The following is a 23,849-nucleotide window of genomic DNA, read 5'->3' on the forward strand; positions in this document are numbered from 1 at the left end:
ATGCATGCCTCGGTCCCAGAACCCTGTGATCATGACCTGAGCTGAAGGCAGACTCAGCAACTGAACCACCCAGGCACCCTGAAAATAATCATTCTTTAATAGAACTTTGTTGACATGGTATTAGCAAAAGATACAGCTAAAGAACTGATTCAAATACATAAATATGAACCATAAATGATTAGCTATATTATGTCATTTTTCATATTTGGATAATAAATATAAAATTATAATTGTTTTAATGCCTAACATGTGGTTTGAGATAGAATTTTGATTGTGGAAATGATTTTAATATATTATTTGGGTTAACTATTAATAAAACCAATTTATCAGTCAATAAATGTTTTAAAAATTGTATTATTTTCATTTAATGGCCCTTTTAATTCTCAAAAGTGTCATAATTTAGATAATAAATGTGGGTCATTCGAACAAAATGGAAGGAGAATGGAACAGGAGAATGTTGAGATGGAGATAAGACTGGACCTGTGGATGTGTTGGGTCTGGCATTTCTTCACCACATCTATACAGCAATTATACAAATGCAATTTAAAATATAGGTTAAGAGCTCGGGAGGGAGGTATAGGCTTGAAATGTTGATCTACCTGCCATCAGCTTATAGGGTACAGCCAAACACTGGGATCTGCTGGATCAGCACAGAACAGCACATAGTGTGAAAAAGAAAGGAAAAGTTGGCCAAGTCTGGAGTTCAAGGATGGCCTTTTGCCCTCTGGGGCAAAAGAAAGAGGAAAGATTAAGGCAGACCACAGATATCTGAGAAATTATGATAAAACAAGGTTAAGACAAGTGAAGGCTCAGATATACAGATGTGAACTGTAAATCCAGAGTTGGAGTGGAATCTCAGCAGTTAGACCCTAGGCAAATTTCAGAAAAGGATGACCACAAGATCAGCCTGAAGCTGAGCTCTAGCCTTGGAGCTAGGAAAGGAAAGAAGGTGCCATTTGATAAGGAAACAGTTTGGAAATCAGAGAACGAGAACAAGAACAGGGTCTAACGCTGGTACTAGGATATCAGGCAAGAATTTAAGCCAGTCATTCTGACAATTTGTCCATTACACAGCCAGAGGTTCATTACACAGTAAGACTTACTATTCTTCCTTCTTGCAGAATCCATGTGATGATAAACGGCACAAAGACATTTGGTCTAGAGAGAAAACTTGTGACCACTTGCCAAAATTCCTTGTCATTGGGCCCCAAAAAACAGGTAGGAATACCCAACTATGCTGTCTGATTTTTTTTCCTTTTTTCTCGTCTTCTCCTTTTTGTCATGAAACATATTGTCATACAGGATAATTGGATTAGATCTTGCTTTGTGAAATATCTAGACATCTATCCAAGTTCATTATTTGAATTGTTCTTCATGCCTATGGATCATCTTTATGCTGTGAGCCTCAAAGCGACCCTAATGGTGTCTATTAATTAGACTTAAGGACTAAATTTTAACTATAGATTTTAAAGCTATTCAACAGATGTCAAATTTTTTACAACTTTGTGTTAATATACGACAGTTGCAGTATCTGATTTTTAATCCTTACTTTTTGTAGCTTTGCCTAATTATCTCCTAAATTAAGTTATAAAGCATGTAGTTGGCTTGATATAAACTATTTCACACTGTATGTATCAGCCTCGAATTGATTTTTTCAGAGCCAGTGCCATTATTACCTTCAAACATTCTACATGTGTGATCTGTTTTTTAAAAATAATTATTAAGTATGAATATGCTTTGGACTTGTTATCTGATACACCTGAGGTTCATCAGGCATTTTTCCCTCAGTATTTTCTCTAATGCTGAAGGACAAGTGTATAAGACTGCAGTAAAAGAAAGTGAGAGTATTTCACCAATGAGATGACACTTTCAATTAGAATATTTTATACTTTCTTCAGCATGTGACAGTTTTATACACTTTGCTCATGTCCTGATTAATTAAAGTTTTTATTGAGTTGCTGTATTTTGAATTCACTACTTTGACTAGAAGCATTTTCATCAGTGAGTGCACACACCATAACACAAAACAAACACTCACAATAAATACGCCTGAGCCAGATGAAGATATTTGTAATACAAGCAAGTAGATCATTTTAAGGGTTGTGGGCAAAATTTCCAGACTATTAGATATTGGTTGTTGAAATCTTTTCTTCCTCCAGGAATATAAATTGTATTACAACGGTAAGTTACACATGTACAGGGAAGGGAAAAAAATCACCGTGTATTTTCAGATATATCACTTGTGTTGTTGTTGTTGTTTAAAATGTGCATAATTTTCTACCAACTCCCTTATAGCAGTGCTAACTCTGGAAAGACTGCTAAAGAAATAAAACATTGTTGTGTTGCAAACTTATGCTAAAAATTTAATTTAAAGATATATATTTTATCATTTGTCCTTGAATATTATTACTTCTTAGTAATAAGAAAAAAAAGTAGTCTAGAAAACTACAGGTTACTAAGTATAAATCTAGTTTTCCTCCTTGTTTTTTGTATTTATAAAGACAATAACTTACACCTTTAGATTTTAATATTTGACCTACGAGTATGGAAATAACTGAGCTTTCAGCAGTTTTTGGCTGCTGAAAATTGCTGAAAACAAACAAGTTAAAATAAAGGAATTGGATGACAATATTATTTTATATGCTGTGAAAATGCTATTCTAATGTGAAAATGTTTGTGATAATTCTTAAATCTGTTTCATCATAGAAGTCTAAAGTCTTCTTTTGTTCTCTTTATCGCCTTAGTTGGCAAAATTCCCACTGCTGTCAGAGCTATAAATTTCCTGGATACAGCAATGCTAAGAATCTGGTCTTCAATGCAAAGCTGTCTTTAAACAACTTAAACATGGCCTGCACATCCCTTGCAATAAACATGAGTTATAATATAAAAACAGTCCTCAAAGCCCTATTTTCTGAATTGTTGTGAGGTGTGAATGGAAGGAATTGATGTCCCACTTCTCCATTGCTGAATCCTGCCAGGAATCCCTGTCAGCTGATAGTGGGACAGTGAATGAGGACAAGCAAAGGGCAGGGTAGGCCTGGGTTTATGGCACTCAAAGATTAAATCTTAGTCCTGCTAGGATCCTTTGGACAGATAGGTATCTTTCCTGATTCTGGGTCAAAGATATTACCAGACTAGGAGCAGCTTTCCAAAGGGTTAAATTTAGCACATAATTCTTTTTTTTTTTTTTTTTTTTAAGATTTTAGCTATTTATTTGAGAGAGAGAGCATGAGGTGGGGGCAAGGGTCAGAGGAAGAAGCAGAATCCCCAAATAAATAAATAAAAATCTTTAAAGGGGCGCCTGGGTGGCTCAGTGGGTTAAAGCCTCTGCCTTCAGCTCAGGTCATGATCTCAGGGTTCTGGGATCGAGCCCCACATTGGGCTCTCTGCTCAGCAGGGAGCCTGCTTCCCTCTCTTTCTCTGCCTGCCTCTCTGCCTACTTGCGATCTCTCTCTCTGTGTCAAATAAATAAATAAAAATCTTAAAAAAAAAAAAAAAAAGAAGAAGCAGAATCCCCACTGAGCAGGGAGCCTGATGTGGGACTTGATCCCAGGACCTCAGATCAGGACCTAAGCTAAAGGCAGATGCTTAACTGACTGAGCCACCAAAACGCCGCACAATAATCCTAAAAGCATAACTTGTTGGCCTTACCTGTCTCAGAAAATTGGTGTCCCCACTGTCAATATTATTTTCTCATGATTTGATTGGCTTAATCTGTTAAAACTAAAAACAAAATTGATTGTATATAAAATAGAGTGCATTTTCTCTGAGAGTACTACCAGGGAGGAGGTCTTTTTTATTTCCTCCACTAAGTATTTATATCAAAGACACTGGATAAAAACAAATGTCAGTAATAGATGAAAACATAGGTGATAATAAGATAAATACACATTTTGGAGCAGTGGGCCCACGTTCTATGACTGATTATATGAATATCAAGCTGCATACCTACTGTCTCCAGTTGAAAAGACTTTCTCCTTCCTTCCAGTCCTTTCTCCCTCCTACCGTTCAAAGTTCCTCCTGCTCCTAGTGGCATGAAGGTGCTGTGGCTCAGAACATAAAGCTTTGACTTTATGTAATTCAGGGTAGATCTGGTACAATTCTGTGAACATCAGGGTGATTAAACATTTGTATGTGTTACTGAGTGAGATTATAAAATATTTATTTTGCAATGATCAGCAATAATTTAAAAATATTCTTTTATCTGTACCCTGGATCCATCCAGTCTCAACATCTCAGAGATATTAAACTACAATATTCTCAGCTCTCTCGTGTATCTCAAATCTCTCTCTCACACACATGTGCACACATGCACTTACACACACACATGCCATTCTCATCATCGTTTACACATTTTTATGTAGGTTCCATCCTAAAAGGTATCTAGAGAGAGCCCTTCTGAACACCCTGTTCTCTGTAATACTCGAGTTTACTTCTTCTCCCTGGAACATTTTTGTTCCTCCTCTCATAATTTCTCCTTTTTGGACTCTTGTTATTTTCAAGAGCATTTCAGGTCAGTTCTTGAGGACTCCATCACCCCTCATGATTTTATGTCTGTGTTTTTCAATGTGTTTGAGACAGTTCTGCCTGGTCCTTTGGGCCTCTAATTCAGTTCCCAACCAGTTCTGACCCCTTTAATTTTTATATTGAGTTTATATGATTTGATTCCATTTTGTTAAATTTATTTTATTTTTTTCAAGATTTTATTTATTTATTGTAGAGACAGAGAGAGAGAAAAAACACACACTCACACCTCACAGATGTGAGGGGTAGAGGGAGAAGTAGACTCCCTGCTGACCTAGGAGCCCAATGTGGGGTTTGATCCTGGGACTCCTGGATCATGAACTGAGCTGAAGGCAGATGTTTGACAGACTGAGCTACCCAGGCATCCCCATTTTTGTTAATCTTATTTTGGGATGTCTGGGTGGCTCAGTCAGTTAAGCATCTGACTCTTAGTTTTGCCTCAGTTCATGATCTTAGGGTCATGAGATGGAGCCCTGGGTGGGCTCTGCGCTCAGAGGGGAAACTGCTTGAGATTCTCTCACTCACTCTTCTTCTGCCCCATCCCTGCTCTATTTCTCTCTAAAATTAAATGAATAAATCTTTAAAAAAGAAAATAATTAAAGTTGTTTTAATTAGTAATTAAATTTTTAAGGGCATTTATCAATTTTTACTCTCCCATTTCACCAGAAGCCACCTATCCTGGATTCCTTCACCTTTCTTCCCCCCAAGGTGGTGGTCCCCTTAGATCTGTTATCACTTCCTTTAGCTACTCATGCCCCTATTCAGGCAGGTGGTCATGTAAAGCTGTGAGGGTCTCATCAGGTGGCCATCTCATTTATACTTACAACACAGTAGCCTCTGCTCCTAGAAGTTTAAGATATGTTGGGATAAGATGCCAATTCTCTGATAATCTGCTCAGCTTCCTGATCCCTGGCTGCAATTGTAACTGTCCTGCCAACCCACCTGTGTGGCTCATCTCCAACTATGCTAGGGCTGGGAAGTCCAACTGACACTCCCAGGCCCAACGTGCTCCAAAAGGGATCATCTTTTCCAGAAGGGAAATTCTGGTTTATGAGAACTATGAAAATGCAGTCAATTCATGATTCTCGCCACCGTGGCGCTCAGTCTATGGCCCAACTCAAACGGAGACAAGGGCCAGAAATTGCATCTGAGCCTTCTGTGATGTGGACCCTCCGTGGGTTCTATCAGCCAGTTTGTCTGTCCAGCCCAGTGCCTCCATTATCAGATCAGACTGCCCCATTTTGCCAGGTTAGGACATTCAAGTGTCCGTCTTTCCAGATTCCTCCCCTCTTCGTAAAACCTTACTGGGAACTCTCACGTTTTTAAGGTGCAAGCCGAGAAAACACTTCCTCTTGTGGAAGCTTTCACTGACTCCTCAAGTCTAAGTCACCTATTCTCTCATTTATTAGAAAAACACTCTGGCCTTCTCTCACTATGGAAACTGTCTCACTAGGTTGCAATTACCTTTTTACTTGATCCAAGTCCATACATTCACTTTAAGTTGGTCAAGGCCAGCAAGTGAGTTTTTCTTCTCAAGAGTTCTCACCAGGGGGAAAAAAAAAAAAAGTTATCCCCAGGGACTTACACAGAGTAGCACCAGTCAGCATGTGTTAAATAGTTTGATTTAATTTAATGGATTTGGATAGACTATTAATGGAGATCCACGAGGTTCAGGGATTGTGCTAGATGCCCTTGATGTTTCAGCCACTCACCTGACTCCAGGAGGGAAACTGAACCACCAGTTTCTGAAGTCCTCTCCCAGCTTAAAGCGCAGTAACCCAGTTTTCAGATACCCAGTTTTTGCATATCTATGTACAACCACCTATGTGTTTTTTGCATTTTTTGTATGTTATACATTTCCTGTGGTATCTTAGTTCATATTTTTTCTTCAAACAAACTGACTTTTTACCTCAAAACAAGTTAAAGCAGAAACACTGAATCATTCTATAAATAGGAGAACAGTTAATGCATATCAAACCATAAAAATGAAAAAAGAATACATTGAAGACAAAAATAGCTGAGTCTGCCTCACTTTGCCTATGTACTAATATTAAATCAGATGTTTAGGTAAATAGAAACATGAAGACCAATAAAAGAATATTTAGATTGTTGTCACATGAAAATGCACCTAATTGATTTTAAGGAAATCATTTTCTTAAAGGTTTTATTTATTTGAGACATAGACAGAGAGAGAGAATTAGCAGGAGGGGAAGTACAGAGGGAGAGGGAGAAGCAGACTCCCTGCTGAGCAGGAAGCCCTGCATGGGACTGGATCCCAGGACCCCTGGAATCATGACCTGAGCTGAAGGCAGATGCCTAATCGACTGAGCCACCCAGGTGCCCCTTCAGGAAATCATTTTAACACCAGAAAAAAATTGGTCTTCTGGATATTACTTTTTAAGCAAAACTTTTGCTAAAGTAGCATTTGTCTCTTGTTGTCATTTATAACCCTTTGCCTCCTTTTTTGCTGTAGGAACAACTGCACTTTATTTATTCCTTCTTATGCACCCTTCCATCATCAGCAATCTTCCCAGTCCCAAAACATTTGAAGAAGTTCAGTTCTTTAATGGCAACAACTACCACAAGGGCATTGATTGGTAAGGAAAATAACAAAAAAATAAAGACCACTATTAACACATGCTCAATCACAGCAGAGCAATTATAGATGTATGTGTGGCATCTACATAATTACAGCATAAATTTGTTATGCTTAACTCTACCATAGTGAATTAGAAATTAATTTATAACAATGATATGTTTAATCAGTGTTGCCTGTAATTTGATTTGGACAGTGCAATAATGATAATATTTTTCTGGTAAATTAATATGATTGAATAAAGATGATTATGGAATATTTTTGTCAGAACTATTCATAAGGATATTTAAAATTCTGCTTAAGCATATTATTATTTTACTGTGCCTAGAATTGTTTTAACTGCATAATTTGACTTCACAAATGATGCCTGAGGAAACAAATAAATAAGTTATTTTATATTCTGTGACATGTGACATCTTCATTAACTACATAGACTATAAAATGTTATAATATAAGCTGATATTTGTCATTCAAATAATAACATAGCATTTCCAAAACCACATTAATGTCAGCCATGCACATGCATAAAAGGAATATTACTTTGTATTTAATAAATTATGAAAAATTTAAAAGTCACAGTATTTTCCCTAAACTGAAATAGAATAAACCTGATATTAAAACTTGCCTTTACTTTGGAGTTTTTTCTAGCTTTATTCCAATTTTCTAAGAAAATATTGCTCTGATTCCAGCTTCCAGTTATAAAGGCAAATCTCCTCCAAGGAAAATTTCCCTAAATGCACATGGCTGTACTCTGTAACTTCATGTCAACACCACATACGAACCTGTCCTTATACAAGAGGCCTGTTCTGTTAGATTAGAGGTAGGGGAACGGCAATGTCAGTGGGCAGATCTGGCTTCCTATTACATGTAGAGAGGTGTCCGCTCTGCACCTAAGATATTCTTATTCTCCCTTACTTTAAAAAGACTAAATGAATTTTGGAAGTGCATGCAAGTTACTAAAAGCAGAACAGCAATTTTCTCTTATCTGTGAGCTCAAATGGAACACAAATTGTTAAGCAGGAATATAGATGAGACTTTTCACCACTTCACATTTGGGAAACATAATAACAAATGTCAAAGAGGAAAATAAGTGTCTTATATGAATTCTTAATTGCTCTCATTATTTATTTCTAGAACATTTGAGGGTTAGAGAAGTGATGAGCTGTAAGGAGGATTACACACATAATTAAAGCCTTGCACTGAGTTAACCTCTGAACATATTGATTCCATAATCTACACACAGAGGAATGTTCCGACAGCATATGGAGGAGCGAACCTACCGAGGCACCACAGGATCAACTAGCAGGAAATATCCTCTTAATGACTCTAGATAGACCATAATGCGTTCACATTGCTACACATACTACAAATTATACAGAAGTTAAAAAGGAGGAGAACAGCTCTGCTCTACTCTGCCCTACTCTATAGGATTTTATAGCTCTTCTGACTTACACATCCTCCTCTCTTGTGCACATTCATCTCAAATTAAAAATTTTGCATTCAAGTTCGCAAACAAGAATTTACTATTTTAAAATATTTACTAGGCAATACTGTATAATTTGCTTTTTGCCAAGGGTAAACTTAAATTTTTCTGGATTTGGCTTTTGATAGCAGAGAATATCAACCTAAATTGAAAAGATTTTCCCCTGTTCTTAACAGTCTACCTATTTCATCTCCCTCTTCCCCCTGCCCTAAATAGTTCATTAAAACAGTAATGCTTTGGGTTGTCTTTACAGTCAAAGTGGATAGAATAGCACTTGCATTAGAATTATAGATATATAGAATTATAACATAATTATAATAGAATATATATTATAGAAATATAGAGAATAATATAACAATGAAGAATTATAACACTAATAATTAGAATGTAAAAATGTTCCGTTATTTCATATCCATGGCATGTTGGAGAAAAACTTGGATCTCAGATTATTTTTCTCTGCCTTCAGGTATATGGACTTTTTTCCTACTCCATCCAACATTACAAGTGACTTTCTGTTTGAAAAGAGTGCTAATTACTTCCATTCAGAAGAAGCTCCCAAGCGAGCAGCATCTCTGGTCCCCAAGGCCAAGATCATCACCATCCTCATCGACCCCTCAGACAGGGCATACTCTTGGTACCAGGTATGAAGCAGGAAAAAACACTTTTAAAAACATTTGGCCATAGCTAAAATGTAAGCAATAGTGAATACCAAAATAAAGTCTAGATGTCCAGATATATTCAACAGTCAAATGTTGCATAGCTAACCCCCCAAAAAAGAAAAGAAATTGTAAGTAATAAAAGCTGAGTATTTGAGTCATATGAAGTTGGACAAGGAATTTCAAGCATAAACTAGTAGAAAACATCATACATAAAGGATTAATAGATTGACTAGATAGTATAAATATGTAAAATATTAGTCTATCAGAATCAACAAAAAGAGTACATATCGAAGTAGAGCATCTTTAATAATACATGACTAATGGTTTAGTATCCTTAATTCTGGAAACTGATAAAGAGAAAAGATATAATACCTCAGTAGAAAAATGAGCAAATAAACAGAATGCATTGATAAACATTTCACACACACAAAGACACCTACAAATATAACTGCTCAACAATTCATATGAAAAATGATCAACCCAATTAGGGAGCAACAAAATACAAATCAAGATGATGCTCTTTCTGAATATCATCTCCACAAAAATTGTCATGTTTATTCTCCCTGCTGGCAAGGGTGTGATGATAAAGATATTCAAACATTCCAATAGAAAGGTATAGATGCAGATATTTTCTGAACCCTAATTTGGCAATAATTATCAAAATAGTTTTGTAAAGGTCCTGTTGTGTTATGGAAACTTTAAAGGGATGGACAAATATTTATTCTTTTCTATACCACAATACTTGTCAAACAATAATAATAGTAAAAGGAATAAATACCCAACAATATAAATTTGTATCACACTGATGTGCAATATTCTGCAACAACATTTAATGGTGGTTTTAGTCAATAAAATATTAATTAAAACATTGTGTCCATTTTAATGTGTGGTATTAATGGAAAAATCACACAGATATATAGCTAAAAATTTTGAATGCTCCATAAGGAAATCTGTTAGGTATGAAGAAAGCATTGTCTAAAGAAATAAACTTTAGACTTAGAACTGAAGAATGAGTCAGTATAAACTGAGTGGGGTAGAAGGAGAGTTGGGCAGAAGGAAAAGAATATGAGGTCCACTGGTACAAGGAACCCCCAGCACATGGAAAGAACTAAGAAAACTTCCACGTGGCTAGAGAGCAAAACTCGAGATGGAAACCTGTGGGAGATGGGTCTGAGACGTACGCAGGGGCCAGAACTCAGGTGGGGGAACCATGTTGGCACCATTCTTCAAGCAACTGAAAGCCTTTGAAGAGTTAAGCCAGTGTGTAACTACCAGATTTCCTTTTAGAGGTTCTGAGAAGTAGAGGCAGCTTTGATGGCGAGAGTAAGTACAGACTGAGTGAAGTATAAAGTATCAGAAGACATGTAGGAATTAAAACCAGCAGGACCTGGTGAGGAGACAGTGTCAAGGATAAATCCAGTGAGGATAGCTGGATGATGAGTATATATGCCCATAAAAATAGAAACACTGACGAAGGCAACAGGACCGGTTGGAGGGAGGGGTGCTAAAGATGTGGCACCAATGGTGATCTTGAGGTAAGGAAACACTGTCTTGTGGAGAACAGTAGAGTCAGCAGGCGCTCTGGGGAGAGGTCAGAGCTGCAGACAGAAATTTGTGAATCAGAGGCAAAAAGCCACAAACATGGTGAAACTGCCTAAGGAGAGAGTTTAGAGAGTTTAGAGAAGCAAAGTACAGAGACCGATAAGGCAGCCCAGGAGACAAGAGAAAACAGCCAGAGAAGTAGAAGAAAAAATGCAGGAGTGTGATGACACTGAATACAAAGGAACAGAATACTACCAAACAGCGGAGGCGATAACAGTGTCCGAGGGCTGCTAAGAAATGAGACAGCTGGACAGAACAAAGCCTGAATTATTTCCACGGAGGTGAAAGAAATGGAGGGAAGCAGAGCCTTTAGCGACAAATGATAAAGCAAAACCAGATGGATTTAGTGGAGGAAAAACTAAGTGGGAAGAAGAAATAGAAAATAGAAAATAAACAGAAATAGAAAAGGGGAAAAACAAGACACACACTTACTATAGAGAGGTTAAAGTGGGTTCAAGGAAACTATGCTCTATGGTGGTAGTGATTTGAATCATGAGATGGGCAGGAGTGTCCAAAAAAAGGAGAGATGTTTAAGACAAAAAAAAAAAAAAAAAGGAGAGATGTTTAAGGCCCAGGAGAGAAACTGGGCATCATTCCTGAGAGGATCCTGAGGGCCAGGAAGAGATGACTATTGGAAACAGCTTCGATGGGAGGGAAGCATCCAGACTTCACTTTTCTTGTGCAGGGACACTCCTGGCAAGCTGTAGGAGTCTATGGGTCTCATTTCAGAAACAGATTTTAAAAACATAAAAATAGAATTACAAAGTAATAGCTTTCTTGAAATATAATTATCAAAGTAATTTTTAAATCAGTAACAAATTTTTATTTATTTTAACAATTAAATGGCCAGATCTAATGGCAGGACTAATACTGCTGTTTTAGTCATTTAAAAGTTACAGAAAATAAAAAAACTTTTTTTCAGATCCAGGTTCATAGACCCTCTGAATTATATCAGTAGGACTCTGGTTAAGAATCTTCCCACTGAATTAATTAAAAAAAAAAAAAAAAAGAATCTTCCACTGAAACTTCGGAGTTAGAAGAGGGGATAAATGTACATGCTGGCAAATTTGAAGGTCTGAGATAGAGAAATCAAAGTGATTCTGATGGTCTCTCCTTCTTTTGGAAAGTTGAGAATGAGTTAATCTGATGAAAAAGAGGGGCATAATTTGGGGGAGAGCAATCTGAGGAGAGAAAAAAGGCAATGTGAAATCTTTGCACAGGGGTGAGATAAAGTTGACCACAGAAATGTAAAATTGCCTATAGCAGCGAAGGCTTAATTAAAGGTGATCTTAAATTTGTGGTGGCAATAATGTAAATGTACTAAAATCCCATGATATGAGTGCATTTGTGTATGTGTATGCTTAATGCATATATAAATTAATGTCCCCCAAAAAACAAGACTAAAAGGGAATTTTTAAAGAACATAAGAGTAATTTTTATTTTTTTACTTTTTATTCATTTATTTTTTTTACCCATTCTTTATTTTTTTAATTCGTTCTTTTTCTTGACTTTCTTCAATAAACATTTATGGCCAGGAACAAATAACAATGGCCAGAAAAATATGACCCTGTACATTGGGATTGCAAGAGGTCAGGGATCCTAGGAGAACACCTGGATTGGAAACAAGATCCGAATACTATTATTAGAATCCATGTGTCACTGTCTCCCTCAAGATAGAAAAATGCACCTTTCTCACTTTATGAAAATTCATATTGAAAGCAAGATAAGCTTACTTTAAAAAAAAGTGACAAAAGCATTCAAATAGTAAGTCTTCATTAAAAATGTTGAATATAATTACTTAGGGTCAAATGTTGTACATTCTCCTAGCGGAAAACATAGAACAAATTTATATGAATCTTTTTCACCTAGATTAAACTATTTAAATAAAAGAGAATCTGTGCCTGCTTCTTCAAGTAAATTCTTTGAACATACATGCTTGAAAAGAATTATTTTTCCTGATATTTTTATTGCTATATTGCTAAGAGTAGGGTCCCCAAACTGCTCCACATTTCAAAATAATGCAGCCTATTACTTAGCTAGTCCTGTCTATTCAGTAAATACCATAAATCCAAAGCGCAGCAGGTGTAATTCAGAAACCTCTACAAATGTCACCTGCCACTGTAATTTCTACCCCACATTTTTATAATGGGCCTCACAGAGAAGCTAGAGTGCTATTTTTTCCATAAAATATGTCCCTTTGTGACTTCTGGTCATATTTTTATGCTAATCTTCTTAGTTGCAGGAATATAAAGAAAAGTTGGTGTTAAACTTTTATAAATCAATGTAGGGTAGATTGAGTACAGTTCCATATTATCACTGCTTTACATAGAAATTTTAGCATTAACATATTAATATGCACATAGTACTTTTATATTCCTTTATTCAAGTTACGTAGTTTCTACACATTGTATTAATTCAGTGTATTGGGTAGTCTCTGTGTACTCAGCATAACGCATATACATATAAGAATGTCAATAAATATACAATAATGAGAGACCTTCAAAAGTTTTATTCCACCAAACTACCTCTCACTGGTTACTGTTTAATCACTTCTTACTCATCTTTAACTTTTTAAATTTTGTTTCTAACTAACATAGATGACCTGCTATTACAGAATTGTATCAAGTCCTAATACACTCCTGTCCTCATTCTGTAGTTAATTTTCTTTATGTTAAACTTTAGATATCTTGCAAAATCATTTTGTCCATTCCACAATTCATCACTTTCATTCAGACTTAAGGGATCAAGTTCTCTCTTAGTTTCTATGTTTATGTTTTTTCAACTTATAAAAATCTGTTATTACATTTTTCAACCACTTAAAACATCCCTCCATATCTCATTCAGAATTGATCACTTATTCATCTGGCTACCACAGCAATATATATGACTCTAGTCAAATATCTGACTTGATTATAGTCTGTTAATCTATTGCCTCCTATAGAAAATTTTTATTTCTTCAAAGATAGAAATTACATTTTGCTTATAACTTTTTATCTCCAGAATCTATAACAGTTTTTTTTTTGTTCTAGTAAGGAGTTTATTGAGTGCTTATGAAATTGTATTGACTGCTAAATTCACCTCTTATTGTATGGGGCTCTTGAGCTTGACTAATGATGGTTTGATATGAAAGATTCAGAGGATTTGGTACTGAAAAGTAGTAATGGCTCAGTATTGAAAATTAGCATGGATAGATGGAAATTCCTGGGAAAGCAAAAGGAAAGGACTTTGGGCAACATCAACATCTTTATGACACCTAAACAAGTATTAGGAATATACATCCACATTCCCTGTGCTCATAACATCTGCCACACAGAGGTACTGGAGAAGTGTCAGGACCTGCAGGAATAGCTGTGGTGAGACAACGAGCAGAGTGATACGTAAACCTGCTCTTGCCAATCGAAATCTCTTCTATTCACTTTTAGTTAGACCCGTGAAGAAAATCCTATGTTCTGTCTCTTTCTTTGTATGTAAACATTTTAGACGTGAAGACAACCACAGGCTTACGTGCCTACTACTCGATATGCACAGAAGGCTTACACTTTAAATAATCAATATGTCATTGCCGGGGTTTTAATATATGCACTTTTCACTTTATTTTTTCATTCTAAAATTAATTTATCATCCTCGTTACTTTTTGGAAATAAAAGACACACACACATACATACATCAAACACAAACACGCACACATACCCGTGCGTGCATAAAGAACACCAGTTGTAAAATTGACTTTCTTGTTAAAGCACCAACGATCACATGAAGATCCAGCTGCCCTGAGGTTTAATTTCTACGAAGTTATCACAACTGGACATTGGGCCCCATCTGATCTAAAAGCTTTACAAAGGAGATGCTTAGTACCTGGATGGTATGCGGTCCACATAGAAAGATGGCTAACTTACTTCGCTACTTCTCAGGTAAAGTCTTAAAATTAATTTCTCCTGTTTAACAAACCTTGGTTTTATTGCACTTGACAAACAGAAAATAAGAAATAGCATTGCCACAGATAACGGTTTATAATGAGACAACCATACCTAGAGAAGACATGTGGATTTTTATATTTTTAATGTCAATAATAGTATTAAAATGTTAGGTGGTTGTGAAACATATTTCTTGGGATCTTCTTTTGGGTAGTAGCTGGTCTCAAAGTGTTGAGTCCTCACACAGAAGATATCATGTGATTCATAAACAGTAACTCAACTACTCATAGAATAGCCATTTAGACAATACCTTTATGGAACACCACATGCAGATAGTCTGACATCTGTCCTCTAGGGCTCTTAGAAAGGAAAAAGGAGGTCATGCATTAGACTGTCAAAATGGAGAATGCTGTAAGAGCTCCAGGAATGCAGGATCAAACAAGAGGTAAGGATTTGAGGAAACATCCATATTGTTTATATTCTTACTCCAGATCAGGTCATGACTAAAAGCTGAGTTCATTGTCATGGCTGATAAGGAGAGTAGATGAGTAATTTTTATCTGTATGACATTCCTAAATCTTTGACTCCAAGGTTAGCTCATGAGATTCCATAGACTGGATAATTATCTGACTACATGACACATGGAAAATTGAGTTTCTACTGAACTACTAAATCAGGAGAGTATCTGTGTTTATTTCTGATTTACAATCAGGTTATTTAAGGATTATAAGCAATGCCAATGGCAAACTTCGATTGTTATTTATTTGGAAGGACACAAGAATAGTAAACATTAAAATGTATCTTAAGTAATGCATATTTTCTTCCTATTCACACTGACCTAATTGATTAATGTTATACCAGGTCAAGTGAGGCAGCTCAGTCTACTTAATTTAGTTTTGTTCTTCACAAAGTGACTATTTTTGACTTTATAGTTGCTAATTATTGATGGACAACAGCTGAGATCTGACCCAGCTACTGTGATGGATGAAGTCCAGAAGTTTCTGGGAGTTACACCTCATTATAATTATTCTGAAGCACTAACGTGAGTCTATTCTCATGCTTGATTTCATTTCCATTATTTGCCATCATAAATTATCACTGGTAGGTGTGTGTATAGCATCATTAATACTAGCTATGAATTTATACATCATTATGCTACTCAAAAGCAGTCAAAGGAGTATCCTCATTATTCATGTAGTGTCTTCCTTTTGAATACCACAAATACTTTATTTTATAAAATGTTATCCTATAGGCACTTTTTATATCACAAACTCCCTTCTTGGTGGGCTTTTTCACCAACGTAAGTTTAGTTGAGTAAATTTTTTAGACCTACTCTCCAAAAATTGTCCTAGAAATTGAAGTTACAAAGGTGAAAAAAAAAAAAAAATCCACAGTCTCTCACTCCAAGGAATTCACAGGCTAGAGATGCTGACTGCCATCCTTAACCCTGTGAAAGTGACCAGTAATTGGGGGCAGAATTGGGAAACGGATAAAATCATATTTTACTTTGCATTTATTAAATTATGGATAACCAACAGGTAATCACATATAATGTTCCAGTTATCGATTGTTGCATGACAGACCATCCCCAAACCCACCAGCATTAATTACCACACCCATTTTATTACGCTTATAGATTCTAGGCGCTGGGAATCCAGACAAGACACAGCCAGAACTGCTTGCTTCTGCTCATAAAACCTGGGAACACATTGGGGAAAATATGACTATCTGGGTATGAATCAAATGTCTGGGGACTGCAGTCTTCCAGAGGCATCTTCTCTTCTTTCAGATTTCTGGCTTTTGGATTGGGAGGGCTCAAAGGCTAAGCTCAATGGGATGAGACCTCTTCATGTGGCTTTTTGAGTGTCTGGCCGTGTTCTGAGAGGGGGTGATAGGTGGAGGAAGTGTGTTCCAGCACAGCCATAGCTTTCTCTGACCTAGTCTTGCAAGTCACACAGCACCATTTTCATCTCATTTTATTGATTACTCATCTCATTTTATTGATTACAACCAAGTCACTAAAGCCAGTACAAATCCACAGAGACAGCAATGGGCCTCCCCCTCTCGATGGGGAGGGGCAAGAGCATTCTGCAGAAAAGAATTTGGAAGGGGAGATGTTGTAGCAATCATCTTAGAAAAATAAAACTATATACTTGGTTAACTAAAGATGAAGAAAAGGTAAAGAAGCAAAATAAACAAACAAAACCTCCAAGGAGCCAAAACATATTTTAAAAAGGTATATACTTGACTCCCTCACAAGGTCTGATACAAAGCCTATTAAATTTTAGACAAAATTCTAACAAACATGATTATATAATTTCCCAGTTCACAGCAGATTAGAATCAGCAATTAGACAATTAGAGAGGGTAATGGAAGGACAGGAAAAGCAGTAATAAGATTGGGTTGTTCCTTATCCACTCAAACAACCCTAATGAAGTTTTTACCCACACATGGAAATAACAACAATACAAGGCAGGCCCCTGTTGATTAAGTAGACAAAGCTTCCTAGAATACATTTTACATTAATATTATTGATGTTACCATGTCTTCCCCTGTCTCCCTGCAGTAGTTTAGGGAATGGTTCTATCTTGTTTACTACAAATAGTTACTTACGGTTCAATAAACCTGCAAAATCATACTTTTCAAGAAGAGATTACAAACAAGTACAGAATATATGGTTTTTAATATGTCTCACATCACAAAAATGAATAACTTTGGTGATGTTCAGTGTAATAAAAGAAGTCATGTGGCAACCAATTCGTTGTCTCAAAGTTGTCCAACAGTTATTTGAGAAAGGCTTTGCATCTTCATTTCACAATTTCATGTCTACTAAAATAAAGCCATAAAACAATGAATTCATATAACTTAGAAAAAGCAAATGCCCCCTGTTATAGTATATAACATCAATGCAATTGATGAAACCAGGACTGCAAAATACTGTGGAGTCAAGTTTATAATGCTGTCTAAAAGCATGATTTTCAATATGGCTCTTCTTCCTCAAGTTGTATTACATTCTGCCTCACAACTGCTGCTGTGGAGACAGGTAGAGATGGCAACCCATCCTGGGATCTCTACACACCTGAGAGCAAAGGAGATTCTCTCAGCATGGGTATAAATATCTTGGCTTTGTTGCCAGAATTGTATTTTACCTTAATGCAGTTAAATATTCTCATCCTGAGGCAGAAAATCCTGTTCAGGGGCACAGTTATGTCGACTTCCCCATCTCATTTTGCAAAGCATGCTGAATTGTTTTTCCTTTTGGGAAATTAATGAAAACTAGAGAAAGGACTGTGATAGGCAAGGAGCAGATTGAAAAGTCCAGGTTGGAAATGACTCTGTCTTCCTTTTAACCATTTAACCTGTGATGTATTTAATTTTAATTGATAACATGTACTAGGACAACCTGGACTGCAAGGATCAGGTCTCTAATAATAGGTTGGGCAGGGAACTGTGAAGAAAACTTCCCTCTCCCCCTAAATGAGTTCACATATGTGCAGAGGCAAATTGCAGGTGCACTGGTATTACAGGAATGGGCCCAGGGCAACAAAATATTCTGCAACTAATTAACTTTACATCCCAGTCAATTATGCTTCATCCTCCTAAAACATCTGCTGAGCAACAAAAATGCAAACCTTTTCGATGTTTTATGTATGCAGCAAGTCCCATAGCAATAAATTTAAATTTTCTCTTCTTATGTGGTATATTCTTCCATTTTTCCTATCTTGTTAGTCCTAAACAAAAGAGCTTATATATCTGAGTTTAAATAATTAGGACACACATCCTTTCTTTTGTAACTTTGTGCAGCCATAGGAGCAAAACATTAGAATTTTCCTTAAAAGTATAGGGACCTGAATTATCCCATAGGATCATTTGCCTTCAGCAAAAGAAATGAAGAGTTGTCTAATCTTCCACTCACCTCTTCCACGGACTGTGCCTCATGTTGTCTGAAAAAAAATAATAAATTCAATTTTACATTTTTAATTTCCTCCTTAAAAAGTATAAACATTTTGGACTTGAAAAACCATAGCATTCTTCCAAATTAAAAGCTCTAACTCATGTTTATATTCACAAAACTATACTTACATTAAATTCAGTCACTTTAATACATACCATTGAATGATTTCAAAGAAATCTGTTAACATATTTTGACAGGGAAATCATATTAATAGCTAAATAAATATTTTAAAATTCCTGTGTATATGAGTTGCAGTTTTGATTATAGGTCCTTGATCTTTTATGGATGAATAAGTAAAATATGAAGCTTAAGTTAATAATTTCAATCTAAGATTGAAGATCTACAGTTTTTTTTTTATTCGGTAGAAATAGTTGAAAATATATAATAACATATAGTTTGTTTAGTCTCAACTAGACTTTTAAATAAATTCAATGAATATTTGTAGAACTGAATTAAATTGTAACAATGGGCATACCATAGTCCATTTTCTTTATCCAACTGGTGAGGCTCTCTCACTCAAAATTCTGTATACGGGGCACCTGGGTGGCTCAGTCATTAAGTGTCTCCCTTCAACTCAGGTCATGATCCCAGGGTCCTGGGATCCAGCTGCATCTGGCTCCCTGCTAAGCAAGAAGCCTGCTTCCCCCTCTCCCACTCAACTCCTTGTTTCCTCTCTCGCTGTGTCTCTATCAAATAAATAAGTACAATCTTTTTTTAAAAATTCTGTATACAATTTATAATCATTACATTTTTATGATCATGTATATGTTTGATCTTTTGTAGATTTGATCCCCAAAAGGGCTTTTGGTGTCAACTACTGGAAGGAGGAAAGACCAAATGTCTTGGAAAGAACAAAGGCCGAAAATATCCACCCATGGATCCAGAGGTAATATTTTCCTAATATGAAATACTCTGGTAAAACTTTGTGCATACAGTTGTTTCAAAATAAGGGACAATATGTTTGCTTCCTTTTTCTTCTCTTTCTTTGTTATCAATGTGTTATATATTTAGGATGTAGATAGGCTGACAGAGATAAATAATTGATAGATATCCATGGGAATTGTTTGCCATTAGGATGCAGTTGAAACATAAATACTTACTGAATAGTAACTATTTTCCAAATGTGTAAAGTACTTAAATGAATTGTTTACTAAGTAATTTTGGATAATATACATATAAATTATTATTATATATTAATATGTATAATGCCTGTACCATGCGTGGGTACTGAGGTAAGCAATGGAGAGCCAACATGTGGGTGGGGAAGTTTCTTCACACCACCAGTCAGTGCTCAGATATCAGCTGGGTATCCAACAATTCAGTTCTGAGAATATCTACCCTGAAATAGCATTAGATCCCACAGGTGAGGGCTCAGTTCCATAAGACTGTCTCTCCCCACCCCCAACTTCAGATGCCAGCCATAAACCCAGCTTGTCCCCTGTGCTTTTGACCAACCAACCAGCTATAGATTGAAAGTTCCAACAACCTTCTTCCTGGGTTCAATTCATTTGCCATAGTGACTCACAGAACTCACAGAAACATTACTTACTAGATCACATGTTAATCATAAAGGGATATAACTCAGGAATGGCAGATGGAAGGGAGGCAAAGGGCAAGTTATGGAGAAAGTCCTCCCTGAGTGGGCCATTCTCCCTCAGTCTCCACATGTTCACCGACAGGGAAGTTCTCTACACCCAATCCTTTTCGGGTTTTTATTGGATGTTTCATACAGAGACATAACTGATTAAATCATTGGTAAATAGCAATTGATTTAATTCCCAACCCCTCTTTCCTCCAAGGTCAGCAGGGTAGACTTACAGTTCCAACCTTCTAATCACAGGATTTTCTCCTAGCAACCAGCTCCCATCCAGGTGGGGTCCAGGAACCACTTAATTAACAGAACAAAAGATAACTTTTTAACGTTTTCATTTAGCAAATTCCAAAGATTTTAGGATCTCTGTGCCAGAAAAGGGAGCAAAACCCAGATATATTTTATATTATTAATCACAATACCACAGAGAGGATATGGGATAAAACAATTATGAACTAGGATATATTATAGGAGACTAAATTAGTTATTGTCATTGATTTATAATAAGATACATAAAACAATGACAAACTACAAAAACAGGAAAAAATTTCTTAATAAAAGTGATGGTACGTGGCACCTGGGTGTCTCAGTCAGTTAAGAATCTGTCCTTGGCTCAGATTATGATCCCAGGGTCCTGGGATGGAGTCCCGCATTGGACTCCCCTGCTCAGCAGGAAGTCAGCTTCTCCCTCTCCCTCTGCCTGCTGCTCCCCCTGCTTGTGCTCTGTCTCTGACAAATAAATGAATAAGATCTTTTAAAAAAAAAAAAGGTGATGTTATGAAGAGATAGACTAAGGTTGGGAAACCAGTTAGCCCATCAGTTGAGCCAGATATAACGAGTATGTCTTCCAAAGCAAGGTGGCGAAGGGAGGATGAAAGTGATTCAGGTGTTACTATGGAAATAGAAGTACCAGAAAGTCCTTAAACTATACCTTCGAACTCAATAATTTCCAAAGAGTTTCAGAAATCACTTTGATCTGCCAGGAAATCAGTGTAACGTTCTCACTACTTCTATAAACATCTTATCCAGACTTTGAAGTGTTTACAGTCTGGTTTAAAAGAGGAAATGTAATGAAATACCTGGTGGATGGTACAAGATGAAATGTAGTTGTCTTAAGTCCATTTACACAATGTGCACAAAAGTTGCCAAGGGAGTTTTACGAAGAAAGAGACTCATTTATGTTAAAATATTAGAAAGGACTCAAGTGAGATGACTTGACCAGACTGAAAACAGTGTTTGAGCCACTGCTCCTATTCCACAAGGAAAAGTCTTCTCAACTATTATAAACTAGTAGTCAGAGACACAAAACAACGTTCATTGGGGTATAATATGAGATAAGTGACATCCTGAGAGAAAACCCAATTATAAATTTTCTGTTAACATAAAGTAAGACTACTGATATATTTGAGAATTTTTTAACCTATTCATCTAATGAAGGTCAATCATTCTAGCTTGACTAGGAATTTAAGAATCACAAGGAAGTTCATTATAATGATTTTTATAATGAGATCTTATAATATTTTGGAAGCAAAATCTCTTGCTTTAAAAGCATCAATTTTTAGGACACCTGGGTGGCTCAGTTGGTTAAGCAACTGCCTTTGGCTCAGGTCATGATCTTAGAGTCCTGGGATAGAGTCCTGCATGGGCTCCCAGCTCCACGGGGAGTCTGCTTCCCCCTCTGACCTTCTCCCTTCTCATGCTCTCTCTCACTCTCTCTGTCTCAAATAAATAATGAAAATCTTTTAAATAAATAAATAAATGCATCAGTTTTTGTCCTGAACATAGAAAATATTTTGTAAAGTTGTAAGTTATTTCTTTAATCATGAATTTCAGTTTTTATGGTTATTTATGTTCACTTTTTATACTATAGCCCAATTTCACACAAAGTGACCAATTTTGAAGGAAATGTCTGGTTTTTTTCTAGCTCGCTTTTGTAGATTTGGTACCACTTCAGGTCCCTACCTCATTCTTCTTTAGTGCCATTACCTCTCATTAACTTCTTCCCCCACATAGACTTGACCAGTACTGCAACAAATAAGTGCCTCCGTGGTATGTAAGCCAGGAAAGATATAACTGGACTTACTTTTATTTTATAGCTGTAGTTCTGCCAAATCTTTTCAAAAGGTAATTATGAGTGATATCTGGGAAAAATACAAAGAAACACATATTTTACAGACACCTATATTGTAATAGAATTTCTTAAGAAATGTAGATTGCATAATTACGCTTAATGAACTAATAACCTCCTTCAAGATTTTTTTTTCTTTTTGCTTTCCAGTCTAGAACTTTCCTCTCTAATTACTACCGAGATCATAATGTGGAACTGTCCAAACTGCTACACAGACTGGGGCAGCCTCTGCCATCCTGGCTGAGACAGGAGCTGCAGAAAGTGAGATAACACTGGAGGCAAGAACAAGGCTCAAAGGATGCTTCCTTTAACTGTTAAATAGAAAAGCAAACCCCACAACTTTTACTCTTCTACTGCACTTGTGATTGTCAACAGAGGACTGTGTGAATAAACTTCCTTCTATCTTTCTCATAAAATGAAAACTGTTATATATGCACGCATTGGCAATTACTAGCATCCATCCCTATGTGAGCTTGTAGGAAGTAATGTGGGGTTTTGTGGCATTATCCAGTTTCCAGTGTGGGGATCATAACACAGCCCAGTTCCTCTGTTAGCCACAAGGTTTCAGAAATTCTACATAAAACCGAGAATCCTAATTATATGCAAGTGACAAATGAGAATCTTGAGGAAAATATAAGGACAGAGATATCTGAAAATGAAGGTAGCAGGAACCCAATATCTGAATTTAAGGGCTTACATTTTCTCTTTGCTAATTTAAAAACAATTTGCTTTTTTTGTGAAAAGCAATCCTATGATCCCATACTCTTATTTTTTTTAAAGATTTTATTTATTTATTTGACAGATAGAGATCACAAGTAGGCAGAGAGGCAGGCAGAGAGAGAGAGAGAGAGGAGGAAGCAGGCTCCCTGCTGAGCAGAGAGCCGGACGTGGGGCTCGATCCCAGGACCCTGGGATCATGACCTGAGCTGAAGGCAGAGGCTTTAACCCACTGAGCCACCCAGGCGCCCCCCATACTCTTATTTTGAGCAGTTATTATTTATCATATTTAGCCCACATATTTTCCTCTGTTACTCCTCTTTATGGATTTCCTTCACTTGCTAGGGAAGTTGTAAAGTTGTGACCTCCTGTGTTTGCCGTTTGTTTTCCTTTTATAGAAGGGAAGGTTTCCACATTCACTGATAATACTATTTTCTCTGGCAGGGCAATCCATTCTCTGTGAATTCTGCAATATGGGTTGAACAAAATCTACCTATCAGAGATTTTGGGGGAGAAGAGTGAGAATGCAAACTCTGTATAGTATTAACTAGTATGTATCAGGCCATCTTTCCATGGGTCCATAACCCTTTACCATACTAGTAATCTAGGTATCTCCACCTTTACAGTGATGTAGTATTTGTAAGTTTTTTTCACTATCTATGGGAGAAAAAAATTTTATT

The 23,849-nt window shown here is 36.4% G+C and overlaps 1 protein-coding gene across 1 annotated transcript in view; it reads left to right on the forward strand.

The window, feature by feature from the left end:
• The window catches only part of LOC123937021 (bifunctional heparan sulfate N-deacetylase/N-sulfotransferase 4), a 293,098-nt gene extending 269,917 nt beyond the window's left edge, over positions 1 to 23,181 (forward strand). The window contains exons 8-14 of the mRNA XM_045997495.1: positions 1,122 to 1,218; positions 6,998 to 7,121; positions 9,070 to 9,244; positions 14,605 to 14,775; positions 15,711 to 15,820; positions 19,517 to 19,619; positions 22,603 to 23,181. Of these exons, the coding sequence (XP_045853451.1) occupies positions 1,122 to 1,218; positions 6,998 to 7,121; positions 9,070 to 9,244; positions 14,605 to 14,775; positions 15,711 to 15,820; positions 19,517 to 19,619; positions 22,603 to 22,722 (900 nt within the window). The 3' untranslated portion in view covers positions 22,723 to 23,181. The remainder of the gene's footprint in view (positions 1 to 1,121; positions 1,219 to 6,997; positions 7,122 to 9,069; positions 9,245 to 14,604; positions 14,776 to 15,710; positions 15,821 to 19,516; positions 19,620 to 22,602) is intronic.
• Positions 23,182 to 23,849: the final 668 nt, after the last annotated feature.

This window comes from Meles meles, chromosome 2 (genome assembly GCF_922984935.1).
Source record: "Meles meles chromosome 2, mMelMel3.1 paternal haplotype, whole genome shotgun sequence".
NCBI lineage: Eukaryota > Metazoa > Chordata > Mammalia > Carnivora > Mustelidae > Meles > Meles meles.